The sequence below is a fragment of the Streptopelia decaocto genome (assembly GCF_964273445.1).
Source record: "Streptopelia decaocto genome assembly, chromosome: 2".
Taxonomy (NCBI): Eukaryota; Metazoa; Chordata; class Aves; order Columbiformes; family Columbidae; genus Streptopelia; species Streptopelia decaocto.
The window spans coordinates 127800848-127824474 of NC_138655.1; the positions used below are offsets into that span (position 1 = coordinate 127800848).

General features: G+C 38.1%; 1 protein-coding gene across 4 annotated transcripts in view; it reads right to left on the minus strand.

Annotated features, from left to right (window-relative positions):
* The window catches only part of TAX1BP1 (Tax1 binding protein 1), a 63260-nt gene extending 40022 nt beyond the window's left edge, over positions 1-23238 (minus strand). For 3 of the 4 annotated variants that reach the window (XM_082046735.1, XM_082046736.1, XM_082046733.1), the window contains exons 1-3: positions 23151-23238; positions 20028-20211; positions 2582-2684 (exon numbers count right to left, since the gene is read on the minus strand). In XM_082046735.1, the coding sequence (XP_081902861.1) occupies positions 2582-2684; positions 20028-20204 (280 nt within the window). In that variant the 5' untranslated portion in view covers positions 20205-20211; positions 23151-23238. Of the gene's footprint in view, positions 1-2581; positions 2685-20027; positions 20212-22831; positions 22853-23150 lie in introns of those variants that run through there. The other variant, XM_082046734.1, reaches the window with a different exon arrangement.
* Positions 23239-23627: the final 389 nt, after the last annotated feature.

Sequence of the window (23627 nt, forward strand, 5' to 3'; positions counted from 1 at the left end):
CAAGCCTCTTACATCAACTCAATTTGTGTGGTAATATCTGTGGAGGTTAAACAATCATTTCCACAACTAACAAGATTTTTACCTTTATCAGTAAATGCAAGAAAACATGCCTTACACAGTTTAACAGTAAGAAAACAAACTGGTTTAATTCAGAACACTAAATTCTAGCCAGCTTGAGTATGATACTAGCATAATAAATCCTCACTCAATGTTCAATCCAACAAGTGATGTCACCAATTTCTTTTCATATTTCACCACAATTCAATTTGCTCCCTTTCTAACTTTATCATTAACTTCTATTCAACAGCTTTTATTCTAGATTCCTAGAAGATTTTTCCCAGCACTCTTACCTACTTTTCCTACAAATGGTAAAACATCACGTTGTTATATGGACAGCATTTGTATCAAGCACTTAATGTTTCTATTAGTCTTTTATTTTATTAACTGTAGCTCAGTGAATAGTATCTTAATTTCAGGATTCTGTGCTTTTGGACCTGACTACATTTTTCCTACATGCAGTTCAGTTTACCTGGTTCAATGCTTAATTAATGTGACGCTATGCGGAAACAAATTCATCTACTTTCCAGCTCCAGCAAGTTTTAACATTGGTTCAGAGAAACTGATTTTAAAACTACTTACAGTCTTTTTTTCTTGTATCTAACATGTACTGGAGAGAAGAGAGATTCCTGATTATATTTTTCCAGCACACCTACTCAACCACTTAAAAAAAGCATGTTGCACAACATTTACTGTTTATCTGTTAATTAAGCTCCTGTAAGCTTTACTGATCTCATCTCAGCAGCACTAAAACATCTTGCCAAACACAAGTCAGGAACTGTCTGAATGGAGATTAAATCTGGGAGCTCTATAAATGTGGTGGACTGTCAGTATGGAATGTAACAGACAGGACAGTTACCTGGTCTCTTCATGTGTGGTAAAACTTTTAAGTACAAAGAACTGTTAATGGCATGTAGAGTCCTAGGTTTCTAGGTCACTTTTAGTTTCCGTTCAACTCATTCATACAGGGAATTTTGGTAATTCTAAACTAAACTAATGTCTTCGTTCCAGTTCCTATAGTGCACACTTACTTTTCACAGATTTCAAGGTTATAAAATCGTCAGATCACACAGATACGATCATCAAAAGTACCATAAAAAATGACTTTGAGTAAGAGAAAGAACAGTGAACTCATCCAAGTTATAACTATTTGCAGCTTTAACAAAACAACAAGCTAAGACAGTAATCATTTGAGGACTTCAGTTGTTATTTTTCTATATATTTTAAGCAACAAACATGCACAAAGTCTAAAAGCCAACTCTAGTAAGTAAAAAAGAACATAAGATGGTGCATAAAATTCTGTTAGTAATTAGAAAAACATTAAAAAATTTTAATGCACATTTTTGACATTTGTAATGTCCTGTGTCAAGAAGTTCTGCATGTTGACTGTGTTACACAAGTATCATCTCTATCTCCGTTTTGAACCTGTCAATTGGCAGCTTACATTGAGGGCTCCTACTTGGTTGAATATGAACAATGAATAATCCAGTCATGCCATGGGTAGCTGGTTTTAGAGAAATCTGTCGCTTCCCATTATTTCCATTTCTCAGGCTGAAAAACCTGGCAGAAAGAGGTTCTGAAAGTCACCTAATCCAGCTTCCCACTCAAGAGACTGTTGGCAGCACCACTTTGAGACTACCATGGCTGTGTCTAATCAAGTGTGTGGAGTTTCCAGCCTTCCAAATCGGGGGTACCTGTTCAAGTGCTGCACTACTCCCTCTTGGCAAAAATGTTCTTCCAAATGTCAGTTGTAAACCTCCCAGGCCACAATCCGTGGTCATAGTCCCTTTTTATATTTAATGAGGAGAATGTGGCTCTGTCATCTTTGTAACTCCATAGCTTTACACAGAAGCTATTTTTTAATTCTGATCTTCCTAGTTACACTTTGTTCATTTGTGCTGCTAGATCTTTTTTGAGACTGGGGAGGGGAGGGAGAGGATATGATCTCCACATGGTGTTGAAAATGCAGTCATACCATAGATTTGTACAGTGGTGTAACAGTTCCTGTTTTGTTCTTTATTATTTACTTAGAAACTGCAGTCATTTTCATCAATTCCTCACTGCCAAAAGGTCCTCTGCTACTCTGACAATACTGAACCATCATCAAACCACCATCTAAATTATTTATTCTTTCACAAGAATTACTTTACATTAAGAATTATGTTTAAAGTCCAGAGACTAAAGACAATGTAAAGACACAATGCATTAAGAGATGTCAAGATTAAAAAACCCTGCTGACAATTAAACAAAGTAATTTTCTGTATATGAATAGTTTCCAGCAAAGCTTCTCTATCAGTCATGAATATTGTCTATTACTGTGCAAAAACTTCCTAAGTCACATACAATTCCCTTGACATCTATAATAAGACTGAACTTCACACAGTGAAGTGTGGAAAATTCTCCTCCAATTTGTATTTGCAAAAGTCTAGAACTGCTATACAACTCTCAGCATTGTAATGAACAGGTAAGTATTTGAAAAGCTGTTCAGGCTGGAAAATACAGATAAATACTGCTTTATATTCACCTTGAAAAGTCAGCACACAGTTAACAGTTGATCCTTCCACATAATTCTCTGGCATAGGTGACCAAAGAAATGTGTAATAATCTCTTGCAGTACTCCAACCAACCTAAAATAAACCACAACAAAAAAATAAAGAGAAAACATTCAGCAGAAGAATTTGTTATACGCAGTTAAGATGTCATGGTCTGGCCTTTACAACTTACTGTAATATGCATATTTCTGCTTCAACACGCAGTAAAAGGATACTTAACAATGTTTACACATCAGGAATATTTTAACAAGCATGTCAAAGATTTAGCATGAACTTTATTAAGCTTGTTACCTAAGGCAATAAATGGGTCTAATGCAATAAAAGGGTCTATGTAAATTAAAACACCAGACAGTTTTCACTGTACATTACAGTATTTGGTAATTTTTTTTCTATAAAGATACATATTTTTATATTAAAGATATAAAAATATTAATTCTGAAGTTTATAGTATAAGACCTGACAATGCTGACTATTTTGTGTCCACAATCCAACACGTTCACCAAAAAACAAAGAAAGAAAGAAAAAAAAGCACTCTGTTCTACTGAAAAGCCCAAATTTGACAGGGCTAAACTAGCACTCTTTGGACAACTTCTGCAATAGTGAGGACCAGCATTTCACTGGAACCCTAACTCTTCCTTTCTCCAAGCGAAAAAAAAATCCATGAAAAGCTATCTCAGCGAAGTTGATACAGTCTTCCCACTAAGATAATAATAAACATCTGCTTTCAGATTTTTCATAAGCGTGCAGTTCTGTACAGTAAGAAATGCCAGCCTCTGAAGAAACATATTCCAGCAAGGCTGAAATACATGCATCTGAACTCAAAACTCAAAGCAGCTACTGTAAAGCAATGGATATTAATAATAGGATAACTGTAAAGGAGAAGAACAAATATGTCTGGTTTATTCCACTGACTTTAAAACAAAATACCAAAAAACCTTGTCAAAAGCTAGTAGGATTTACCAGTAACTGTCTTGGAAGAGTTAAGAAGAGGAAAATGGACCAACTGTCTACAAACTTCCATCAGGTAAGACTGCACTTCAAGATGGAGAAGAAAAAGAACAAAACAACACACACACACCACAAATAACCAACCCAACAACCAAAAAAAGATGAAGTTACCAATCATGCTTTCTATTACTTCACTAGACAAGACTTCATACCAAATCCTCCTTTATGAAGGATACATTGCAACAGTATTTTAAAAGCATCAAGAACAGGGAGTTTTTAAGGAGTTGTCAGCTTTAAAAAAGAAGTTTTAGGCAATTAGAACAGCGGAACTGAAAGTAATTCAATAGTAATTATACATATTATATATGTATACAGCTACACATTTCACATATGAAAATTAATAATAGGCATTACTAAAAAAAAATTCCAAAGAGATTACTCCATAGCTGCCCCTTACACTTCTTCGCCTAGTATTAAAAGGTGTGGGAAAAGCTGATATTTGGGGGAAAAAACAACCACAAAACCAACACATAACTGCTGATGTGACCAGGCCTTTTCTTATATTCTTAAAAAAATAAGGATAAACAGCAAAACCAGGTGAAATTTTCATTTTGCTAACTAGTCACTTCTTTAAGGCAACATTCATTAGAGAGCAGCAGTGCAGACTCTTGAGGTATCCAGCAGAACAGAATCACTCACTACATCTTAAGCCTATTCTTAGCCAAATTTTGAAGATTCCTGTGATATCTCCTACCACAGAGATTTTAAAGATGTGAATAAAATGAAATTTCCTAGCGTTGTTATGACCACGTTGTTAAATATCTCAGAAATATCAAGGAAAGCTCCTCCAGTTAATTTGAAGGGGGATGAATGCAATTTTTCCCTTGACAAAAGTTCACAGGGAAAGCATTTTGCAAATTTTCGTATTAGCCATGTCTTCAAATGCAACTCAGATGTTAATATCCATTTTTTGCTGAACCTGCTTTTACCTCAGAAAAGGGAAGAATATACCATTACTTGTTACCCTGAAACACAGAAAGCAAATAGCTTTTTAAATGTAGTTCTCAATCAGTGAAAAATTCCCATCTTGTTCTTATTAATTTCAGAAGGGAAATTGAATTATGATGTCCAGAACAAATACTGTATGGAACTGATGTAATATTTTCATACTACTCTAGTTTTCATTAAAAAAAAAAAAAAAAAAAAAAGGGAAACACAAAAAACTCCACCACTCTGATTCTGATGCTATTTTCCTGAATAAAATAACATCCTTCCTCCTTTGGATAATTAACACTTTGGAAAATGTAAAGAGAGGGAGTAAAACCCAGTGAAGATAAAAACAAAAATGGTCCCTCTAGGATACCAACTCCTGATTCAATTTTTGTCTGAGATTGTAGCATATTTAATTTTTTTTAGATATCACTTGTTGATCTGTAAATTCAACAATCTATTCTGAAATCAAAAGTCATTTTTATGGATATTTCCCCTGTAACAGTAACCCACACAAAGATTTTTTTTAACGTCATTTAAAACTTGAGTCATACTGATACAAACAAACACAGTAGTTATGTATAGAACAAATAACTCTCCTGGCCTGTTTCTCAGCAGGTGCCATATTTTCAAGTGTGACTCTAAATCTGTGGGTAAATCTGTGTTAAAGAGAAAACTGCGACACATCAAAAGCTAGTGGGCAATACTCTGGGAGTTTTACCCTGCACGTATTTCGTCCAACAATTCCCCCTCTTCACCATCATCCATCAACCTGCATCTCCTCCCCAAAGCTCCTCTTCTTTCACTCTTATGATCCTGAGAACATTTATTTCTTAATGTGGCACATGCAAGTTATCAGCAGGCATGAGCCACCCAACGGCTCTTTTTACTGCACAGGATTTCACAAGATGAGGGTTTTCCTTGCTACAGGTTGGACATGTCAAAACATGACAATGCAGGGAAGGAAATAAGCATCTCATCTTCCTTGCAGTTGCATACATTTAAAAAGGGGCAGTTTGTGTATTCTGCAGCAAAGCAAATTAACTTAGCAGCATTATTCAATGTCTTTCCTACTTAACGATTTTCATTAACTTCTATAGGATTATTTCTCAGATGACAGAAACAAGGTGCAAAAACAAAGTAATGGTAAGTTGAGAAAAAAACAAAAACAAAATTAAGGAAGTTTTAGGCCTAGGATCTTAGGAAAAAAAAAAATCAACAGATTTTAATGTAACCTTTATTTTAGTACTTTATGTCTTTCAACAATATTCTCTTTAATAAGCCTAGTACACAGTGGTTCAGAAATACAAAATACTCCGACACAGTCCTCGCCTTCTCAATGGCAACAGATTATACTTTCACAGACTTAAGACTATAAACACACATTGGATAGCTCAGCAATGATCTAAATGTGACTTTTGACAAAGACATTGCTTCCAGCTCAGAAGGAAACTCAATAGTTGCTTAAAAATTGTGTTAAAACTATAGAAAGAAATTTTAAGATTGCGTAAGTGAAAGGAAATAAAAATTGAGATAAACAAAAACTAGTGGCAAAAGCTACAGGGGAAATCATCAAAAAGTGAAAATTATCACAAGGAAGACAGGAATACTTGTCAATAGCCCACAGTGATTTTATATGAAAACCAAAACAAAACACTGTAGCTCTGGAAGCGAAACGAACAGCATTCTAATCATCACCAGACATATTAGCTTGGAAAGAATATTTTCTTTTTAATGAAAAAAATTTGAAAAGCTAAACTGTTTCTCTGACTATTGATCAAAGCAACAAATCTTATTACAATTAATATAGATTATCTTCCACATTAATCTCTGGAGGAAGAGTCCAGATCCTCCACAAGAACCCATTTTTTGTGAAGACCTTACCCAGACTACACTGCATTGACAGGAGATAAACGGCTATTTAAGGCAGATGTCCACATAAGGCAGTTTTGTTGGGGTTTTTTGTTGTTTCTTTGTTGTTATGGTTTGTTTGTTGTTTCTTTGGGTTTATTAGTTTGGTTTTGGTTTGGTTTGTTGTTTTGGTTGGGGTTTTTTGTAGTTTTTTGTTTGTTTTCATTAAAAAGACCATTACAGCAGCTGGCTCATAAAATTCTGCTTGGAACATACTAAAAAAAGGCAAGTTGAAGCTTTTCTCATAGACATAAGAATTTGTGCTTTGTGCATCTGCCTGGTAATAGTGCAGAAATCAAGAAATCAGATGACTCAACAAGTAGGTGTTGTTAAATACAGTTAGGATGGGGGTTTCAAACCAAAAGAGGGGAGATTCAGGCAAGAGATGAGGAAGAAATTTTTTACAATGAGGGTGGTGAAACACGGGAACAGGCTGCTCAGAGAGATAGTAGATGCCTCATCCCTGGAGACATTCAAGGCCAGGCTGGACAGGGCCCTGAGAAACCTGATCTAGTTGAAGATGTCCCTGCTCAGTGCAGGAGGGTTGGAACAGATGAGCTTTGAAGGCTTGTCCCAACCTGAAATTATTCTATGATTCTATGGAATAGTATCAATCAATAGTGTACACTGGAGAAAAACAGGATACTTTAAAAAAATAAGTGTATTTACTTATCGCATATGTAGTTTTAAGAAAATGCATATTGCAGTTACTTAAATGCCACTTTCTGTGAAAGCTAGAGAATTCGAAGGTAGCGATACTTGAGCACAGACTAAAAAGACTTCCCCAGCCAGTATATTTCTTAATTTCATACACGGAAAACTCAAAGGTTAAGTTTTATTTAGTTAAAAGTAGATAAATTAATCCTAGTCTTTCATCTTCAGAAATATGTTCTCCACAGAACCTTGTTCAAGAAGCAAATAAAGGTTATCCTGCCACCTCACAAAGCCTTTTTACAGCTGACACTCCAGTTCTTGGGGTGACGGGGTGCGTTTGAGTTCACTGTACTTGCACTGACACAGGAACATAGAATCTACTCTGTAAAAAAAAAAATTCAATCCTAAATCTATTTTGATTATTCATATCTCCAAATTTATCTATGCAAGAGTCTCCAGGTAAATCCCAGAACAGTAACAGAGTAGAAGAAAAAATTCAAATGAAAACTAGAATTGGAAATTACTCGAACAAGCAGAAGAAGAGAAATTCTCCAATATTTGAGAAGCCCTCAACGTGAAAAGAGAAAGAAGCAGGGCTGCTGCTTTAGTTTGTGTCTAGACTCTACCTAGCACTCTACTAGAACATGAATGCATGTTAAAAAGTAAAAGCAGATGCTATTTAAATGCTCCTTAGAACTTTTATCACAAATGTGTGTCTACTAGTCTTTTTCACATTATTCAAAGCCTAGTTGCCTCAAAGTTTAAAACAAGCAAACAAAACCCTAACATTTTTACATCAAAGCATAAAACAATAAGTGGTTAAGTATTTCATTTACTGATATCTTGCAGTATTATTTCTATTAAAAAAAAACACAAAACAAAATAAACAAACAGCACTGGCAGAACACATGAGAAAACAAGGGCAAATTGCAAAGTCTTATCAGAGAAAAATCTTCAGGTCTGCAACAACAAGAGTTCGACCATTTCAGCTGCTGAAACAGCTGATATGACCAACAGCGACCATCTGCGTTCCTGAAAACATTACAGGAAACACACAGATGCTTGTAAGAAACAATCAAAAATTTCATTTCTGTCTTTGAACTTCAGTAACAATGAAAAAGAAGAGTCATTGAGAGGAAATTGCATTATAAAAATATTTCAAGTCAAGTCTTCAATTACATAGTTTCATTTTTTGTTTCCTTCATTTGCTGATCAAGTTCTAAAAATGTATGATCTAACTACTCAAGCTGCAAGCATATTTATTTACATTAATAATTAGAGCTTAAAAGCTATTAAAAAACTGGAAATAAAAGGAAAGATGTGGAAATCCACGCTTAATTCCTGTTCAGGCCTCATGTGAAGTTACAGCATTCTGATGCACTAAAATGTGAAACAGAGATTTAAAAGAAAAACAACTCACTTTCATTAGAGTGCTAACTAAAATGTGGCATATAAACAAGCCAGATACAAATACTTTCATAATATGCTTTTTTCTTTTTAATTTATACTGTTAACTGGAAGAGCATTTTATTAAAAAAAAAAAAAAGTAATACTAAAAAAATTAGAATAACACTTTGGAAGTGAAAGTAACCCAAATGAAACACAAAACACACACACACACACACACACACACACACACACACACACAAAAAACCCACCTCTTGTCAACTACTAACACAAAACCAAGTTCCAACCAAAGTGCTACAGCTGAAACAAATGTGCACTACTACTTTCTACCATCAGAAATCTTAAACAAATGAGAAATTTCAATGGGACACACTGTCAAACTTTCTGTGCACCAGGAGGAGTACAAGAGGGACATTTTACTAGTCTAATTAAAACACTTGGCATTGGTAATGGCAGACATTACAATATCCATATTCAAGCACGCAAACATTTCAAATTACACAAAAACTCCAGCACAAAACTTTCTGAAGTTCAGAGAACGAAAAAGAAGAATGACCTGTCAAACTACACAGAAGACTAATTGTGAACTCTGGATGCAAGTTCATCATCAGATGCATTGACTGGTTGTGCTGACACCATTACTTTTTAAGGAATTAACTGAAAACTCTAAAAAAATTTTGCGTATAGTTAAAACTGAAAAAATATGAATGTCTTTATCTCTTAGACAACAGAATAAATTAGACTTACATGATGCAACTGCCCTAAACCCGTAGGAAAAAAAAAAATAATCCATGTTATAACCAGAATTATTAATAGAAATAACGTCTCTGCTAACCTCCTATTTAACACATTTTTCTATCTTCTCCATTTCTCTACATTTAATACTCACAAACTCCAGTCAGAAATCCATTTTGAAATTAGAAAGCTGTGCATAAATTCCAACACTCTTGCTTTCCACAGGTTAAGAGATTAATAATTCAGAAACCGAATCCTACTTTTAGCTTCTCAAGCCATTTTTAAACCAAAAACATATGACTGAACATTGCATCTCCTACACGTCATATCCAGATCAAGTTATTATGTACAAACAATGCATTGCTCACACAATCCATACTTTATTTAATTCACTCTCCATAAAATTGAAAGCTTTAATAGGCCATCACAGAGTAATCCATTCACTATATTCTATTTCCCACTTTCGAGCAAAAAGGCTTATTTCAACTTAGGACATCATAAAATACTTTTCAGTTATATAAATAAACTCTGAAGTTGCAGTAGAAATGCTGCAGTCTGGTAAAGGTGAAGACGTCCAACACCAAGTACTTCGCCATTCGGCTGGACAAGAACGGACAAGTCAACTGTTTGCAATACTCATACCAGACAGACTTTCCTTCTACTAATAAGTAGATATGTAGTCATTGTGAAAGTTTTTTCTTCTTCTGTGTTACCCCACACATACAACCCCCTTTCTTACTGAAATACCAGAGCACGATTAGCTTCCCCACATTTGCATTTCACCAATGGTCCATTTCCACAAAACAGTTAGAATTAGCTGCCTAGAAAAATAAATGGAGGGGCAAGTGGGAGAGCACAATTTGTGTGCCTGTCTGTATACCAGTCAATGACTTACCCAATACATTACTGAGGAAAAATAATAACCATTTTATTTTACTGTACCTCCTTTAAGTTTCATGGGATTCATCTTGCAAGAATGTAGGCTTTCCTAAGATGAAAGCTCTGCCTTACAACTGCACAGTGTTTGTAGTGTAAAAAATATTTCAAATTTCATTTTTCATTTATTGAGTTTCAGATGAACATGGAAAATAAACACTTTTCTGTTTTTCTATTTTGTTCAATTTCTTTCTTTTTATAATGCCTTGGTAAAGGCAGTTAGCTCAATCTTGAGAGACAGTGTTTTAAAGAAACACTACAGTAATGGAAGGTCACTTGACATTTTTTTCCCTGGCCTCAGAAAGGTGGTACGAATCTTCATCCTCTGGTGGATGCAGAGGGAGCCATAGTGACAGATGAGGGAAAGGCTGAGGTACTAAATGCCTTCCTTGCCTCAGTCTTTAGTAGTAAGACCAGTCATGCTCCAGGTACACAGGCCGCTCAGCTGGAACACAGACAGCAAAAAAAGGCCCCAAGGGGAAATGGTTAGTGACCCACTACACCATTTAGACATGCGCAAATCTATGGGGCCATTGAGGATCCATCAAGGGTACTGAGGGAGCTGGTAGAGATGCTCACCATGCCACTTTCTATCATTTCTGAGCAGTTCTGGCTAACCAGGGAGGTCCCAGTGACTGGAAGTTGGCAAATGTGACACCCATCTACAAGAAGGGCTGGAAGGAGGGTCTGGGGAACTACAGGCCTGTTGGTCTGACCTCAGTGCCAGGGAAGGTCATCCTGATCAACAGGATCATCCTGAGTGCCATCACATAGTAGATACAGAACAACCAAGTGATTAGGCCCAGTCAGCATGGGTTTACGAAAAACAGGTCCTGCTTGGCCAACCTGATCTCCTCCTACGACAAGGTGACCGGCTTCGTGGATGAGGGAAAGGCTGTGGATGGTTTGTACTTAGACTTCAGTAAAGCCTTTGACACTCTTTCCCGCAGCATTCTCCTGGAGAAGCTGGCAGTTCATGGCCTGGATGGGTGTACTCTTCGCTAGATAAGGAACTGGCTGGATGGTTGGGCCCAAACAGTTGTGATGAATGGAGTTAAATCCAGTTGCCAGTTGGTCACTAGTGGTGTTCCCCAGGGCTTGGTATTGGGGCCAGTTCTGCTTAATCTCTTTATCAATGATCTGGACAAAGGGATTGAGTGCACCCTCAATAAGTTTGCAGATGACACCAGGCTCAGTGGGAATGTTGATGTGCTTGAGGGTAGGAAGGCTATTCAGAAGGATCTGGACCAGCTGGATTGATGGGCTGAAGCCAATTGTATGAGGTTCAATAAGGCCAAGTACCGGGTCCTGCACTTGAGTCACAGCAATCCCAGGCAGCACTACAGGTTTGGGGAAGAGTGGCTGGAAAGCTGCCTGGCAGAGAGGGATCTGGGGGTGTTGGTCAACAGCCACCTGAATATGAGCCAGCAGTGTGCCCATGTGGCCAAGAAGGCCAAAAGCATGCTGGTGTGCATCAAGAACAGTGTGGCCAGCAAGACCAGGGAAGTGATTGTGCCACTGTACTCAGCACTGGTGAGGCCCCATCTTGAATCCTACATTCAGTTTTGGGCCCCTCACTACAAGAAAGACATTGAGGTGCTGGAGAGAGTTGAGAGGAGGGCGATAAAGCCGGTGAGGGCCTGGAGCACAAGTCTGATGAGGAGCAGCTGATGGAACTGGGGCTGTTCAGCCTGGAGAAAAGGAGGCCCAGGGGAGAACTTATCACTGTCTACAACTACCTGAAAGGAGGTTGTACCATGGAGGATGTCAGTCTCTTTTCCCAAGTAGCAAATGATAGGACAAGAGGAAATGGCCTCAAGTTGTGCCAAGGGAGGTTTAGGTTGGATATTAGGAAAAATTTCTTCACCAAAGGGTTGTCAGGCATTGGAACAGGCTGCCCAGGGAAGAGGTTGAGTCACCATCCCAGGAGGGTGTTTTAAAGACCTGTAGATGAGGTTCTCAGGGACATGACTTAGTGCCTGAGTTAGGTTAATGGTTGGACTCTATGATCTTGAGGGTCTCTTCCAACCAAAATGACTCTATGACTCTGCTGCATGAAGAGTGCCTTACCTACCTATACAACATATGTACTAACACCAGCAGACCCAGGAAAAACTTGTTCAGGTGAAACAACTTCAGCCTAACTAATGCACCTTTATTGCAAGAACCTAATATGACCCAAAAAAAAAAAAAAAAGGAAATCCCACATACCCAGCCACAATGACATAACAAATAAACCCACAAAATGCTTCAAGAGTTAATTTTATGCCTTTTTTTTTTTAAATTCAGAAGGTAACTACATAGTTCAGAAAGTACTTTGGCCAAGTACCTCAAGTACTGCAAGAAAACTGTAACCCACCTCTGAATGAAGCAAAATTACAGGCAGTAGATAAGGTTTTGGCCATACATTATACAGTATAATTATTACTGACAACAGTTAAGTTGGCAGCCTTGACACATTTAACAAAGTAAGAAACAGTTATTTTGACCCAAACCAGAGAAAACACAAGTGTTATGGAAGATGCACTTGGGCCCAGTTTCCTAGGACGTGGCTTTCCACAGCAGGCTTCGTCAGTGCCACAACCCTGCTAGCACTACTGTAGCCTGTAATAGTCTACAAAATGCAGCTACAGGTAACAAGTTCTTCAAAGCCAATTAACAGATGGAAAAAATAAAATATTCAGGGGCAGAAACATTGTTATAGGGCAAGATTACTGATAGTTTACTGTTAACACTGACATGTCACTGATGTGATATACTTCTAAACATGTTTGTCATCAAATAATGATATCTATATACCAATTCTGAAAGAGTAAAACTGTACAAAAAACTTCAGAACACAGACATGAGGAAGAATATTTATTAAAGTAGTAAGTCCACTTTAGTAACATCGAGGCACAGACACTTCAAATTTTAGTATGTCTGTGATCACCTTACACCATATGCAACTTTGACTTACCTAAGTCTAAGCCATTTAAGACTTCACTTCAGACATGACCTCACTGCTCACACCAAGATAAAATTTGTTACACAGCAGGAGCCCTAAAGCTGAAACTCTTTGGGATAGGTGACAGCTGCAAGGTACTCTAGACTCTTTATGAAAGGTTGTAATCCTGTTACGCTCTCTCATGCCCAGACCTGAAGAAGTCTATCTCTGCTGAATGTTACAAACACATACAGGCAAACTTGGACTATTGAGAACATATGGGACTTGCTGCAGTATCAAGGTACTATCAGAATCCTAATCTATTATCATCTCTCATGGGTTGTATTTCTAGCCCATAGTTCAGAGGAATATGTCAAAATGACACTGACAGAGTGCCTAGACCATAGGATCAACTTTCTCTCTTATTAGGCATAAATCAAAATAAATATAGAAACAATATGAACATATGAACTCTCTAAAAGAAAACCCAGTACATATGTAAATGACTGTCCAAGAAACATTCTGACAGATCAAAGAGTAACAAAGATACTGTTTCCTTTAAGACATAAGCATGAAAACGTATTAAAAAAGGGTGGGTGGGGTTTAAGTGCAATATTCATTTACTATCACATTTCATGAAAACTACGAATTAGCACAATCTTTTACTTCAAAATTGCTACCAGCTACTGACCACTTTGTTATGCCAGTTCTGCCTCTGACCACACAAACTCACCATAGTAAATATTTTTAGAAAAATCAATGACACTTGGAATTAAACACTGAAGTTTCTTGTCAAAGGTAACATCGGGTAAACCCAAATTCTATTTAGTACAGAAACAGTGAACAACATTTTCACGGACTTCCTTCTCTTAAAAAAAAAAAAAACAAAACACCACAAAGAATACAACATACACAAAACACCACAAGGTATTCAAGACCTGTCTTTCCAAAGAGGGTAAATCAGAAACAGACAGAACCACTCTAATTTGTGAATATTGCAATTCTCAAAACATTCTGAATTCCAGTAATTCTATTCCTGATTATTTTAACAACAGGAAATACTGTACACTACACATTCCTGTATCTATCATGTCCTGCTGCACAGGGATGATTCCATGCCAGAAAAACTGTATTTCAATATGCATGTGGTCAATAACACATCCAGCTGTTGTGCTTCCTAACATGATCCGTATATATGGAAGTAATTGGTATTAAAAAAAAAAAAAAGATAAAAGATAAAAAGAGAAACTATCACAAAATTAGAACACTGAAATGATTCAGACAAGTTGTACTGTTATTTGCAGTCCAAAGGAGACTAAATAATTCAGAGTACTAAACAAAAACACATCTATATTGTCCTGATACAACATAACCATCAAGCTTTCTTAGGTGTTCATTAAATCCACTGTTAAACTCTGTTCTAGAGGTTTTTGACTGCAGACAAGTTAACTCCAAGTTTTGCTATAAATCAGAACATTGAAAAGACAGAAATGAAGTTGCATGTACATAGAGGTACTGCACTGATGCACCAACAGCAGATAAGATGTGACATCCCAAATATTGAGTACCCTTTCACAGCAAGCAGGCACTTCTCCTGTTCAAATAAGTTACCGAGATCTTCCCAATGCTGGTTATGCAGCTTTTCCCATATATTAAGCTACCAGGGTGTCCGATCACCATTTCTAAGTTGTGTATATTAAAAATGTGGACATTGAGAAAGAAAACAGAAAACTTGTGATGGAACAGCTAATTAATGACACAGCAAGACCAAAGCGACTAGTTTAACATATGTAAGATTACCTGCTGATACTGCAGATATTTCCAGCATGCTGGCCTCAGCAAAATTAAGTTTTCAGAAACCCAAGAAGTATTATGATATAACCCCCAAACACCCACACCTTTAAGGCTACTCTCTTGAAGTAATATCTTTATTATGCCCATAACATTCCTTCCCGTGCCTTTGAGACATATATTAAACCTGCCTCCCTTGTATACTGAACATCTGTCAGTCCTACTTCCAAGCATATGCCATAGACAGAGGGGTGAGCAGTTCTTCTTAAAACTAAGCAGGTTTTTCAAACACTTCCACAAGTCTGGACATTGTGCATTAATAATGCAAAAAAGATATGTGGCCACATGATTATTTCACTTTATTGTGAAATAAAGTCAGAAGATATAGACTTCCCCATCCGGAGATTAGGGCCACCTACCAGACGGACCATTTCTGTAACCAGATGTATTCCACATATTAATTATATTTCCTCATTTCAAAGGTTTAGATTTGGATTACCATAAGTGCCTCTTCATATTTCAATAAATTTGAGAGAAATAGAAAAGAATAAAAAAGGGAACACTGGTCTTGGAACATTCTGGGAGTACAGATTTCCTATTAAATCTATCAAGAATGATAAGCCTTCTCCCCTTTGACTCCTCAATAGGAACCATCAGGTTCCTCTGCACAGAAAAAAACTGCATGAGGAGGGACTCAGGCTGAGGATGCCCATGCCAACTACTAGAAGAACAGTCTTCTCCTGGTAACAAGCAAGGACATAACTGATCAAGATCTTTTGGCACTTCATTACAGGTCACCCTTCAGGATGTCACGAAAGCACAAAGGAATAGCTGCAATGAGAGACAGCAGTCTTCAAGACTGAGTAAAAACCTGTTTAAGCCTCCTGTAGTGGACAGGGAAGACAGTTGAATATATACAAAAGTAATAAAAATGCTGCATATTCAGAACTTCTGCTCTGAAGGGTTAACATCATCTTCATTATTGTACTTCCCAGCCCTTCCAAGTTTTTGCCAAAGGTCCAATCCCAAAAGTAGTGTATGCCTTCAGATACACCTAGTTTGTAAGAAAATTGGTATATCTGAAATAATTCTCCTACATGCAATATTACCCCTTCAGTTTATGAAAGTTTACCTTTTCAGTTTATTCAGTTTGCATTTTTATAAACAATAGAGAATTATTTTCTTGGGAACAGGTTTATATCTACTACAACCAACATGAAGTGCCCTGCCCTCAGCATTACGAAAGTTCAGCATTAAGCAACTTTAATCATGCTGGGAACAACAAAACACACTTCACCTACAGCATATGCAGAGATGTTGGTAGAATCTGTTAAATTTTAGAAGAACTGATACTTGTTTGCTGATTTGTTTAGTTCTTTGTCATAATGCTGTATGCCACAAATCCTTAGCTCAGGTTGGAAGTCCTAAACCTTTTCTACCTCCCAACAAGACCTTTTTGATGCCTCTGATGGAAAGCAGGGAGGTAGTACTTTATCTTGCCTTGGTTCCTTATTTTAAGTTGCTTTGTAAAATATCCTTTAGAGAAGATATCTGTAAATAAACAACCATCAACATGAAGGAACCTGCTGTGGTACATTTTATTGAAGCCATTATCTTTCCATAGTACAAAATCAAAGCCAATACTCAAGCAACGAAAGTGAAATACTCAGTAGATGCAGAAAACTGGAAACATTCCTAGTGAGGGGGGAAAAATGCTCAAGCATTAAGTCTAGCAAGTGAAAAAGAATTAATATGAAGTGGAAAAGACCGATATAATGAAGGGCAAAATTAAGTTCTGTAATAAATAAATAAATGAATAAATAACCATAATAACGACAAGTGGAAAGAAACTCTTAGAAGCAATTTATAGCTCGGTAGGAGGATTCCATTTCTAACACTGTTTCCTGAAAGCTCTACGACATTAGAGGTAACTACAACAACCACAAATGAAAATGTACATGGAATAAAAAGAGTCTATTAGACATGTAGTGTATACTATGGAAATATTTTAAATGTAAATATTTTAAAACTGACAAGCTAGAAATTAAGAGTATATGAAATCAGGTTTTGGTTCTGAAACTATTAGCTCCATTTCAATTTAAAAATGAAACAAACTGACAAACCAAACCTTTAAAAGCTGTTCTTCAGAACAGAACTCTAAAAGGCTTTGAAAAAGAATCTTCAACTGTCATTCCACATTAAACAGCCAGGCCAATAAAGCAGGCGTAGCCCTTCTCCCACACTCCTCCTTAGTCCACTTGTTTCCATCACAGTGATGCCAGTAGAGTTGCCCATTGCATCACACAGTAATCAAGCTGACAAACCAACCAGTTGTGAAACAAGCTGGTAAAATCTGGGGCAGGAGGGACTGTATTTTCCTGGCAGATCACTTCCCCGATCCATTTCCCTGTGCAGCTGCACAAACTGCCAGACTAGCAGAACAGGATAGAAATAACCAATATCTACTCAAGACAACACAGCTGCTGAAGAAATGTTTTTGGATTTGTGACCTAAATGAAAACCATTCACTTAAAAAGGCACCTACAGATTTTGTTCAGTTCAATTAAAAAATTCTTAGCTAAGCAGTTCAGCAAACACAGGACAGAAAACAGCTAAAGCCACTGCCTCCTAAAATGTTACAAAAGTCAACATTAGAATCAAAACCAGCACAATGTTCACACTGAAGAAAAAAAAAACATGCTTATTTTCTATACTAATCTGAAATTACCACTTGTTTTTTTCGGTTGGAGGTTTTTTTGTTTTTAAACTAGGTGACTCTTCCCTCTCTCCAGTATTCACTATTACAACAATAGTAACTTTCTGTGCAATTTCAGGCAAAGGTTAAATGACACCAGCTTACACAGGTTTGTTTTCTAAGGAATTTATTCACCTCAGAAAGACAAGGTGGACTCCTATTCCCCCTGCGTGAGCAGTCACTGAATTGATGCTTTGAGTTCCCTCACAGAAGCCTCGATTTCCTTGCATGCTAGGCCAATACAGAAGGTCATTAATTACTGTTCTCATAATTAGCCAAGATTTGAGGTTTTTTTCCTTAAATACTGAAAACCACTTTACTCAACATGCATTACATTCTTCATATCTTTCTTATGTGTTTTAGAAAGGTAAATGATAAAACCTCTGCCTGTTTCATCAGTTTTCAAACTACCTCCAGGTGGTTAGTTGATTGTCCAAGAACAATAAGTTCTCTAGAAGTCACTCATTTTTACACTCAGATCACAGTATAGTACAACTTCTGTCTATTATCTATTCCAAAATTACTACATTTTCACAATTTATTTTACGGTAAACATTACTCATACACATTTGTAGACAGAGATACAGTTGGGACAGCTGGCTCCATTTAACTCACTGTACTATAACTACGCTATGACAGCATATTCATCACACATTCTGAATAAGCTGACATAGTCACAGAAATAAAATTTTCATCTCTCATTGCTTCCTTCCCTTGCATTGATGACAATTAGGGGAACTGGAAATTCAGTTGGGGAATTCCATTAAAAAATATCCAGTCCCAAAATGTTGGTCATAACCTCAATCAATTCCCTGATTTGATTCATCACACAAGAACTTGTTTCACGTAAAGGAGAAGCAGCACAAGAAATAAGCCACCCTCCATAAAAGATGTTTCTTTTAGTAGTACTACTACTTTGTGCCAGCTCAACATGTTCCTCAAATTACTGCCAAAACTGTACTACCTGCCACTGCTAAGGTAGAATAAAAACTCATACATCAATAGTTGATGAAACCTATCATCAGAGTCAAGATGAAATCAAAGACACCCATACAATGTACAGAGCATTTTGTGTAGTCACCAAAAAAAAACTGTTTCAGACTTTTTTTAAGTTTTCCTAATTAGTATTTTTTAGGGTCCTGTCTGATTGCCTCCTCACAAAGACCAACAGACAAAGCCACAACATTCAATTCTCAAGTTACATTTAAATAATTTCAAAACTTCAAAATGCTTATGTGTAATATGAACAGCACCCTCTTTAAAGTTCTGATAAAGATTTTCTTTAATTTCCTTAATGCCGTTAATTAAAACTTCAAGTGTGCTCAGTTACACTATTTGTCAAAACTTTGCAGATAATCAAGATAGATATACACATATCTTTAATAACTTCCCATTAGAGAAATGTGCCTGTTTATAAGTTAATGCCTCCCTCGCACAATTTAGTGACTGTAGAGTCATTACATGTAGCATTAAAAATGCTCCTGCATTGTTACAGAGCATGGTACTTCTATTTTGCAGAAGAGTAACTTAGCTTGAACAAACAATCAATTGGTGATCTGCAGATTACGGTGAAGTCAAGCATTTATCTCCTTAAACAGCGGACAATTCTAAGGGAAAGGTACTCCAGTACCAAGACAGCCTGTTACCTTTTTCCCTTCACCAATGCCAAAGCATCACTTCTTTAAAGCCTCAATCAAAAGTTATCTTAACCATTCAAGAAAGGAACTCAAGCATCATCTCCCAGGAGCTATAAAAAAAAAAAACCAAGCAGATCAAGGTCTTCAACAGAAGCAGATGTAAGAATTAATCAATTTCTAATCCCAAAAATGAAACTTTATAACTTCTAAAAATAAAGCAAATCACTAACATGAGACAACTTAGACGTAGCCTCACCCCTGCTCCTTTTTTCAAGGGTCTGTTTTGAATAATTGTAGGGATCCATACTGTTCAGCCTGTTCTAGCAACAAAAAATGAGTCAGGGACATCAGTCCCTGATATATCCAGCTTTTCTCTCCACACACATTCCACACTTACTTTGGCTGTCTTCATACAGTCTTGTTCACAACGTGCCTACGCATCTCTTCTCAAATCACCTTCGTTTCATTCTACGTGACACCACCACATCACACTTTCCCTTTACTCCAGCAGACTTAAAGTGTACTCATTGCTCTAGTTTTGATTTCCAGTTCGATCTCTCTTACAAAACTCACACTCCAATAGCAGGAACCAATAGAGATCACCTAAGTGATGTTTCACTTAAGCTTACGAGACAGCTTTTACTGTTGTTGGAATTTATATTTTTTTAACTCGTAAGACAGAAGACAGTAAACATTTGAGAAATTGCAAATAAACAAGCTTTACTTACCTTGAAAATACCGACCCAGTCTTTCTGATGAGGATGGATAAACTGGGTCAGAGTGTAGTGACATTCAAGGTGTGTGTTCGGAAGATAACTTTTTGCCACATTTTGAAAAATCACGTGAGCAAAATTGGAAGTCTGCAAAGTGTTAGTTGAAGACGGAATTTCTTGAAAGGATGACATGACTGATCTGTAACAAAATTGTACAAGTTGTTACTTCAATATAGTGGAAAACTAGTTAAGGTTAAAAATTTCATCTATTTGAAATATACAAAACAGAGAAACCTAACAATTAGTTCCTCTGTTCTGCAAACAAACAGATAGCTACAGACCAAGTCCACTGCCTCAGCATCACTCCAAAACAATCACCTCTCAGAATAAAGGAGCAGTCATCTCAGCGATGACAAAGATGGAGAGAAAGCACCGCTTAGCTGAATGCCCCCAGTATTATAGCTCAGATACAGTGGCAGAAAGTGGGAAATAAAAGCTGTGGTGTGAAAACAAACCAGGGTTCTAACTTAATGAAATACTCTTAACAGTTCTGGATGTGGCAGGGAGGGAGAAACAAAGCTTTGTAGCTTCCCTAAACTTTTCTCAGAATCTATAACGCTCAGTGCTTTTCACAGCATTTTTATACGTTAATTTTTAATTCCCCTCTCAGTAGAAGTAACAAAGTTTAATTTTAAGACATTCTTTAAAAACAGGAAATTTTATATAAACAAAAGGGTTTTGTTCGGGGGTTGTATTTTTGGGGTTGGTGGGTTTTTGTTGGTTTTGTTGTTTGGGGGTTTTGGGGATTTTGTTTTTCTTCTTCTTCAAAAGAAGTTTTTTGCCTCTGTTTAGCAGTTTGTGGGCATCTTTTACTGTTCTCACTGTAACACATATGCTCCCAGCCTTGCATGTTTAGCTTCATTACCATAAATAATGGACTTCATTGATAGCAGGAACATTTAGATATGCAGGCAGTTTCACAGATTAACACTAATCAGTTGAACTGCAAAAGCTTTTAATCATGCTTTCCATTTACCACCTCATTCAGGATAGACAGTGCTAAAAATTCTAGCATTGCAAGATATTTCACAAGAACGTCCCTTCCCCACAGTCCATCATACCTGCCAGAAATAAAAGAACGGCAACTGAGAAGTTTCAAGTGTTTGATTTCAGTGTACAATCACAAGTTTGTCAAAACATTTGATATTAGGAGGATTTGGGCCTTATATATCTAACGTTTCCAGAAAAATGAGCCATGCTATTCTTGCAATTGCTATTAAAAGTAACTTATACTAACCAAGTAAATTCATATCTTGAATGAGGTAACTGATAAGTGTGTGACATATTACTTTCATTGAAGATACATGTGGACACAAATCCCAAAAGGGATGAGGCACTGCAAGTCTCAAGAAGCTGTCTGTGTATTTCCTATAGACTTTTAAAATGTCTTTTCAGCAGTTAAAAAATAAGTACCAAAGAGCTCAAGTCTTCTGAAATCAATTGCACTATGAAGTAAAGAGATATTAATCATTCAAAGCAAGGAGAAGATAAACAGGGATTTTTTTAGGTTTAAGCCCTCAATGTCTTAAGCTTATTACTTCCCAAGTTAATGTAACACATGCACTACATACAGGCAGCCATGGCATTATTTTGATGTATCAGATGTTAAATAAAAAGCAGTTTTGTACCCTCAACAACACAAGTAATAAGATAAAATGCCAAGCTTGTGAAGATTAACAGATATAAAGGACAAAAACAAGAACTTACACAAGCAAGAAACTGAGTAAAGATCAAAAGACAGCTTTTCAGAGACAACAGGGTACACATAAATCCTATCTGTTATCTGGTTTCAGAGTCCAGAAGAGCATAGAAAATTTTACAGCATGAAAACTCCTACACCTCTCAAAACAGAGGATTACATTTAAGACATCTCTCAAATTCACTCTAAACTATACATGGTATGAAGCAGCAGTTTCTACAATTCTAAAAGAAACAGGATACCCTTATATTTTTTGAGTGCAACAAATTAATTCCTTTTCAGTAATTCACTACTACCTGAAACCAATTAATATTAATATGAAACAAACCATTTCAGTTGTTATTACCCAGAATAAGTAGAAAAAAAAGATAAAGCATTAATAACAAAACCAATTGAATTAAACTTTTTTTTTTTTTAAACAGGTCTATTTTAAATATTGGATAGCTAATTCTAAGCACATATTTTAAAAAAAAAAAAAAAAAAGCAGCAAACACTCATTTCTGCACACTGGCTGCCAGCTACCACAACTGAGTACTGGCCTTAGTGAAACGACTAAGGAGAGGCTGGTTTCCAAGCCCAAAGCAGAACTATTAACAAATCTGAATTTGTGCGAACCAGCAGCACCGTCTGGGATTACTGTTCACCAGCAGGAAAATCCCCAGAGCTTAGGTGAAGCCGAGATCTACTTACAGTTCAAGGACAGTTTAGGGGATGCTGCGTGCTTGCTTCCCCAGCTCACAGCTACCGGTTGGGAAAGACGGGAGGAGGAGGAGGAGGAAGAGCTACGCTTACGCTTCATTACCGACATGACAAGTAATTCCTTCCGGGAGGCTGAACGACGCGTTCGCTTTTACGCACCGAGAAGGACGACAGCAGGAAAAGCTCGTCAGGCAGGAAAACCAGAATCCTGACGAGCCGCACCGCCCCAGCCAGCTCCTCCCGGAGCCCGGCAGCTGCGGCCCCAGCGGGGCGGGCGAACCTGACACCCGCCGGGCCCCTACCTGCCCTCGCCCCGCGGGGCCGGGCTGCGCCCCTTCCCTACTCCCCTGCTCCGCCTCACCTGCCCGCCGCCGATCACCTTTGCTCCGGGCCTTCACCACGGCGGGGGAAGGGAAGGCAGCCCCGCCGCCTCCCACAGCACGGGCGCGCTGGCCTCGCGCAACGGCCCCACGGCGGCCGCGGGCTGCCCCGTCCTCCCCTCCCGACAACGACCGGCCCAAGACAGCTCAAGGGGGCGGGGAGGGCCGGCCTCCCAGTGGCGCAGAACCGAAGCCCGTGGCCTAACGGCCCCACCCGCCCCAGTGGCTGACGGAGGCCGGCAGGAAAGAGGGTGTCAGACCTGCCCGCTCCCCCAAGCCGGGCCCGGGAGGGCCCCTTACCTGGACAGGCGCGGAGGGCGCCGGGGACATCAACATGGGGCCTCCGCCATCAGCGCCTCACAGCCCCGCCCGCTCGCGTCACTTCCAGCCCCGGCCCTGCCCACGCGGGGGCGGGCCGGCAGGGAACCCGGAGCCGGAGCCGGATTCGGAGCCGGATTCGGAGCCGGCCGGGGGTTCCCGTCAGGCCCTCCCCGCCCCGCTTGAGCCGTCTCAGGCCTTCGCGCTGTCCCCCAGGCTCACACCTTCGGGGGGTCCAGAACGCCTGACCAGGGCTGTGTTCCCAGCGTGCACAGCGTTGTGCAGCTCTTAGTTCCATAAAGTTCATTTGACCATTATATAAGCTCCTTCCCTTCATGTTTGCTATTACAATGTTATCTCTGTAATACTCATATACCCCAGTTTAATCATCTCCTCTATCTTACTTCCAAAACACAGGCGTACTTGCACCTTGTAAGTTGCTACCATAGATCTCCCAGC